General features: G+C 39.3%; 2 protein-coding genes across 2 annotated transcripts in view; both read right to left on the reverse strand.

Annotated features, from left to right (window-relative positions):
- Positions 1-6,913, reverse strand: part of LOC121385797 — a 30,462-nt gene extending 23,549 nt beyond the window's left edge. The window contains exon 1 of the mRNA XM_041516585.1: positions 6,731-6,913. Coding sequence (XP_041372519.1) covers positions 6,731-6,803 — 73 coding nt within the window. The 5' untranslated portion in view covers positions 6,804-6,913. The remainder of the gene's footprint in view (positions 1-6,730) is intronic.
- Positions 6,914-7,490: 577 nt separating this feature from the next.
- The window catches only part of LOC121386848, an 11,299-nt gene continuing 11,196 nt past the window's right edge, over positions 7,491-7,593 (reverse strand). The window contains exon 2 of the mRNA XM_041517868.1: positions 7,491-7,593. This exon is cut by the window's right edge and continues 543 nt beyond it. The gene's annotated coding sequence lies outside the window, so the exon portion shown is untranslated.

Here is a 7,593-nt window from a genome sequence, read left to right on the forward strand (position 1 = left end):
CAGTTGTTTTCAGTTAACAGCCCTCATGCCTGATGTGTTGCTGTTATACAAGTGACACTATACCACATGTACAGTTGTTTTCAGTTAACAGCCCTCATGCCTGATGTGTTGCTGTTATACAAGTGACACTATACCACATGTACAGTTGTTTTCAGTTAACAGCCCTCATGCCTGTTATACAAGTGACACTATACCACATGTACAGTTGTTTTCAGTTAACAGCCCTCATGCCTGATGTGTTGCTGTTATACAAGTGACACTATACCACATGTACAGTTGTTTTCAGTTAACAGCCCTCATGCCTGATGTGTTGCTGTTATACAAGTGACACTATACCACCACAGTGTTTTCAGTTACAGTCATGTTGTTCAGTGACACAGCCCTCATGTTTTCAGTTAACAGCCCTCATGCCTGTGTTGCTGTTATACAAGTGACACTATACCACATGTACAGTTGTTTCAGTTGTTTTCAGTTAACAGCCCTCATGCCTGCATGTGTTGCTGTTATACAAGTGACACTATACCACATGTACAGTTGTTTTCAGTTAACAGCCCTCATGCCTGATGTGTTGCTGTTATACAAGTGACACTATACCACATGTACAGTTGTTTTCAGTTAACAGCCCTCATGCCTGTTATACAAGTGGCACTATACCACATGTACAGTTGTTTTCAGTTAACAGCCCTCATGCCTGTTATACAAGTGACACTATACCACATGTACAGTTGTTTTCAGTTAACAGCCCTCATGCCTGTTATACAAGTGACACTATACCACATGTACAGTGTTGCTGTTATACAAGTGACACTATACCACATGTACAGTTGTTTTCAGTTAACAGCCCTCATGCCTGATGTGTTGCTGTTATACAAGTGACACTATACCACATGTACAGTTGTTTTCAGTTAACAGCCCTCATGCCTGATGTGTTGCTGTTATACAAGTGACACTATACCACATGTACAGTTGTTTTCAGTTAACAGCCCTCATGCACTGATGTGTTGCTGTTATACAAGTGACACTATACCACATGTTTTCAGTTAACAGCCCTCAGTGATAACAGCACTATACCTCATGTACTGAGTGCCCTCATGTGTTGCTGTTATACAAGTGACACTATACCACATGTACAGTTGTTTTCAGTTAACAGCCCTCATGCCTGATGTGTTGCTGTTATCAAGTGACACTATACCACATGCAGTTGTTTTCAGTGCCCTCATGCCTGTTATACAAGTGGCACTATACCACATGTACAGTTGTTTTCAGTTAACAGCCCTCATGCCTGTTATACAAGTGACACTATACCACATGTACAGTTGTTTTCAGTTAACAGCCCTCATGCCTGTTATACAAGTGACACTATACCACATGTACAGTTGTTTTCAGTTAACAGCCCTCATGTCTGATGTGTTGCTGTTATACAAGTGACACTATACCACATGTACAGTTGTTTTCAGTTAACAGCCCTCATGCCTGATGTGTTGCTGTTATACAAGTGACACTATACCACATGTACAGTTGTTTTCAGTTAACAGCCCTCATGCACTGCCTGTGTTGCTGTTATACAAGTGACACTATACCACATGTACAGTTGTTTTCAGTTAACAGCCCTCATGTGACCTGTACAGTTGATGTGTTGCTGTTATACAAGTGACACTATACCACATGTACAGTTGTTTTCAGTTAACAGCCCTCATGCCTGATGTGTTGCTGTTATACAAGTGACACTATACCACATGTACAGTTGTTTTCAGTTAACAGCCCTCATGCCTGACAGTTGTTTGTGTTGCTGTTATACAAGTGACACTATACCACATGTACAGTTGTTTTCAGTTAATGCCAGCCCTCATGCCTGCATGTGTTGCTGTTATACAAGTGACACTATACCACATGTACAGTTGTTTTCAGTTAACAGCCCTCATGCCTGATGTGTTGCTGTTATACAAGTGACACTATACCACATGTACAGTTGTTTTCAGTTAACAGCCCTCATGCCTGATGTGTTGCTGTTATACAAGTGACACTATACCACATGTACAGTTGTTTTCAGTTAACAGCCCTCATGCCTGATGTGTTGCTGTTATACAAGTGACACTATACCACATGTACAGTTGTTTTCAGTTAACAGCCCTCATGCCTGATGTGTTGCTGTTATACAAGTGACACTATACCACATGTACAGTTGTTTTCAGTTAACAGCCCTCATGCCCTGATGTGTTGCTGTTATACAAGTGACACTATACCACATGTACAGTTGTTTTCAGTTAACAGCCCTCATGCCTGATGTGTTGCTGTTATACAAGTGACACTATACCACATGTACAGTTGTTTTCAGTTAACATGCCCTCATGCCTGATGTGTTGCTGTTATACAAGTGACACTATACCACATGTACAGTTGTTTTCAGTTAACAGCCCTCATGCCTGATGTGTTGCTGTTATACAAGTGACACTATACCACATGTACAGTTGTTTTCAGTTAACAGCCCTCATGCCTGATGTGTTGCTGTTATACAAGTGACACTATACCACATGTACAGTTGTTTTCAGTTAACAGCCCTCATGCCTGATGTGTTGCTGTTATACAAGTGACACTATACCACATGTACAGTTGTTTTCAGTTAACAGCCCTCATGCCTGATGTGTTGCTGTTATACAAGTGACACTATACCACATGTTGTTTTCAGTTAACAGCCCTCATTCAGTTATACAGCCCCACATGTACAGTGTTTTCATCATGTGTTGCTGTTATACAAGTGACACTATACCACATGTACAGTTGTTTTCAGTTAACAGCCCTCATGCCTGATGTGTTGCTGTTATACAAGTGACACTATACCACATGTACAGTTGTTTTCAGTTAACAGCCCTCATGCCTGATGTGTTGCTGTTATACAAGTGACACTATACCACATGTACAGTTGTTTTCAGTTAACAGCCCTCATGCCTGTTATACAAGTGACACTATACCACATGTACAGTTGTTTTCAGTTAACAGCCCTCATGCCTGTTATACAAGTGACACTATACCACATGTACAGTTAACAGCCCTCAGTTAACAGCCCCACATGTACTGATGTGTTGCTGTTATACAAGTGACACTATACCACATGTACAGTTGTTTTCAGTTAACAGCCCTCATGTCTGATGTGTTGCTGTTATACAAGTGACACTATACCACATGTACAGTTGTTTTCAGTTAACAGCCCTCATGCCTGTTATACAAGTGACACTATACCACATGTACAGTTGTTTTCAGTTAACAGCCCTCATGCCTGATGTGTTGCTGTTATACAAGTGACACTATACCACATGTACAGTTGTTTTCAGTTAACAGCCCTCATGCCTGATGTGTTGCTGTTATACAAGTGACACTATACCACATGTACAGTTGTTTTCAGTTAACAGCCCTCATGCCTGTTATACAAGCCTGATGTGTTGCTGTTATACAAGTGACACTATACCATACCACATGTACAGTTGTTTTCAGTTAACAGCCCTCATGCCTGATGTGTTGCTGTTATACAAGTGACACTATACCACATGTACAGTTGTTTTCAGTTAACAGCCCTCATGCCTGATGTGTTGCTGTTATACAAGTGACACTATACCACATGTACAGTTGTTTTCAGTTAACAGCCCTCATGCCTGATGTGTTGCTGTTATACAAGTGACACTATACCACATGTACAGTTGTTTTCAGTTAACAGCCCTCATGCCTGATGTGTTGCTGTTATACAAGTGACACTATACCACATGTACAGTTGTTTTCAGTTAACAGCCCTCATGCCTGATGTGTTGCTGTTATACAAGTGACACTATACCACATGTACAGTTGTTTTCAGTTAACAGCCCTCATGTCTGATGTGTTGCTGTTATACAAGTGACACTATACCACATGTACAGTTGTTTTCAGTTAACAGCCCTCATGCCTGTTATACAAGTGACACTATACCACATGTACAGTTGTTTTCAGTTAACAGCCCTCATGCCTGTTATACAAGTGACACTATACCACATGTACAGTTGTTTTCAGTTAACAGCCCTCATGCCTGATGTGTTGCTGTTATACAAGTGACACTATGCCACATGTACTGTTTTTCAGTTGTAACAGCCCTCATGCCTGATGTGTTGCTGTTATACAAGTGACACTATACCACATGTACAGTTGTTTTCAGTTAACAGCCCTCATGCCTGATGTGTTGCTGTTATACAAGTGACACTATACCACATGTACAGTTGTTTTCAGTTAACAGCCCTCATGCCTGATGTGTTGCTGTTATACAAGTGACACTATACCACATGTACAGTTGTTTTCAGTTAATGCAGCCCTCATGTTTTCTGAACAGCCCTCATGCCTGTTATACAAGTGACACTATACCACATGTACAGTTGTTTTCAGTTAACAGCCCTCATGCCTGATGTGTTGCTGTTATACAAGTGACACTATACCACATGTACAGTTGTTTTCAGTTAACAGCCCTCATGCCTGATGTGTTGCTGTTATACAAGTGACACTATGCCACATGTACAGTTGTTTTCAGTTAACAGCCCTCATGCCTGATGTGTTGCTGTTATACAAGTGACACTATACCACATGTACAGTTGTTTTCAGTTAACAGCCCTCATGCCTGATGTGTTGCTGTTATACAAGTGACACTATACCACATGTACAGTTGTGTTATACAAGTGACACTACAGTGCACCACAACTGGTTTTATCAAATGCAGTAGCGTGTGCTGTGGGGATGGTGCATATAAGATTATTTGCTACTGATGGAAAAAGACTATGTCAAAATTACCCAATGTCTGACATCCAATAACCGATGATTAGTAAACCACTGCGCTCAAACGAAACACACTTTGACTTTTAACTTTCATTGTTTGTACATTACTTCGTGAAAACAAAAATAAACAAAAAAGAGAAGGAAAAAGACACGTAGTAAAATGTACCCTTGCTAAAAACCAGTGTTTAATTTCATTTTGTTTAAAAATTATTTCTGATCGTGCTAATCTTTGTAATACCGGTAGTAAGAATTAGATTTTACACTGCAATAAATTCGTACGTAAGGGAAACAACTATATTAGGAGGTAAAACAGAGTTTGATCCATTTAAAATATTGCGACAACCTGGAACATTATATATAAACATTGATGCAAGAACATGTTAGAAGTTAAAGTTTGTTTTGTTCAACAAAACCACTAGAGAAAACTGATTTATTAGTCATCGGCTGTTGGATGTCAAACATTTAATAATTTTTAACACGTAGGAGCATTTTTTGGCATTTTCCAAAGAAACAGGACAGCACATACCAAGGTATTTGATATACCAGTCGTGGGGTACCGATTGAGACGGTAAAACAATATCATATAATGGGTCCACCGAGGGTATTGGATCCTACACCCCCATGTACCGACTGAGTAAGACACCAGCTCGCAACATGATGCTTTTAATATGGGGCTATAGTAATTAGAAAGGTTCCCTTAGTCGGAAAATATCTTATATTGACAGGAAACATAGAACAATATCTTTATCTTTTATCAATAAGTGTTAGATAAAAAAAAGTATGTTTATCTAACTCATTCATTTTAGTCGGTGGGCCCATTGGGATATTTCTCGTTCCAGCCAGTTCACCACGACTGGTATATTAAAGGCCGTGGTATGTGCTGTCCTATCTGTGGGATGGTGTATATAAACGATCCCTTGCTGCATTAGGAATAATGTAGCAGGTTTCCTCTGATGACTACGTGTTAGATTTACCAAATGCAATAGCAGATGATTAATTAATCAATGTGCTCCAGTGGTGTCGTTAAACAAAACAAACCTCTTCATTCATTCATTTTATTTACCAATGCAAGTTGCTTACAAGCATGTACGTCCGATTTGCATTGCTTCAGTGTTAAAATGGCGACGTGCAATTCATTATACCGTATGTTAGCAACAAATGTATAACGGTACATGTACATCTTTATACATATTTAGGATGGACATACCAGTAGTATGTAAGAAATTTTAAAAAGTTTGTTTTGTTTAACGACACCCCTAGATCACATTGATTTATTAATATATTGGACATATAGTCTTAGAGAGGAAACCCACTACATGGTTTTCCATTAGTAGAAAGATAGCACATAGCACAGCCTTTGATATACCAGTTGTGGTGCACTGGCTGGAACAAGAAATAGCCCAATGGGCCCACCGACGGGAGTCGATCCCAAACCGACAACGCACCAAGCGAGCGCTTTACCACTGGGCTACGTCCCGCCCCTGTAATATAATTAATAATAGAGACAAATAGTTTTAGTTATTACGTTATAATGTTAAAGAGACAGCCCCTAGTTTTTAAACACTACAGCATATTTTTCACTATTACAGCCGTTTATGATCACTGAAATTAAACATTACTTACATTTTATTGTTTAGATTATCCACTTCCGTAGAACCGAAGTGTTTTTGAGTTTGTAGTACCAAAAACAAAATGTTTTTTTCATATTTTTTAAAAACGCACGTGCGTCTGAAAAGTAGCGGTTTATTGATTCGAGTTCTAGTCTATTTGTAAGGATATTTCCTGTTTTATAGTCACAGACTCTTCTTTCACTCTATTGTAACTTTATCCAAACGAGTTACAGGTTTGGAAATTAATTAAACTTAGTGTCAATTTTTTTACGGGTTAAAACAAGGCTCTGCGCCTTTAAGGGTGGAGACCGATTATAAAATGTGTGATTACATACCTTTGGTTGATGGAAAATGTCCATGTACACATGCATATATACAAAGCAGCGTAAAGCACAGTCTACTGTTCATCGTGTTGGATATTTAATTCACACGATTAAAACCGATGGTAGAAGTGGTTGGCGACTTTAGCCTTAGGAACACGTAGCTGTCAATGAGTGATGCACTAGGATACGAAATACGCATGTCATTATGTAATATCGCGCAACTACATCCGGTTTCATTATGAGGTAATAATTGATTATGATTACATTAGACAGCAAAATACTGAGAGAGAGAGAGAGAGAGAGAGAGAGAGAGAGAGAGAGAGAGAGAGAGAGAGAGAGAGAGAGAGAGAGAGAGAGAGAGAGACAGACAGACACAGAGAGAGGCAGAGACAGAGATAGAGACGCAGAGAGAGGACAGACATACAAAGACAGAGACAGAGAGATAGAGATAGAGAGACAGAGAAACAGAGAGAGAGATAGACAGAGACAGGTGGAGACACACAAAAACATAGAGAGAGAGAGAGAGAGAGAGAGAGAGAGAGAGAGAGAGAGAGAGAGAGAGAGAGAGAGAGAGCGATGAATGAATGAATGAAAGAAAGAAAGAAAGAACAGGATTATTATTTTTTTTAAGGACGCACTCAACACATTTTATTTACGGTTATATGGCGTCGGATAAAGCAAGAAAAAGCAAGAAAGAAAGAAAGAAAGAAAGAAAGAAAAAGAAAGAAAGAACGAACGAAAGAAAGAAAAAAGAACGAATGAACGAACGAGATAAATAAATAAAGAAAATGTTTTATTCAACGACGCACATGGCACATTTTTAATTCCGGTTATTGGCGTCGAACATATTGTTGAGGACCACAGAGATCATTAGA

This window comes from Gigantopelta aegis, chromosome 12 (assembly GCF_016097555.1).
Source record: "Gigantopelta aegis isolate Gae_Host chromosome 12, Gae_host_genome, whole genome shotgun sequence".
NCBI lineage: Eukaryota > Metazoa > Mollusca > Gastropoda > Neomphalida > Peltospiridae > Gigantopelta > Gigantopelta aegis.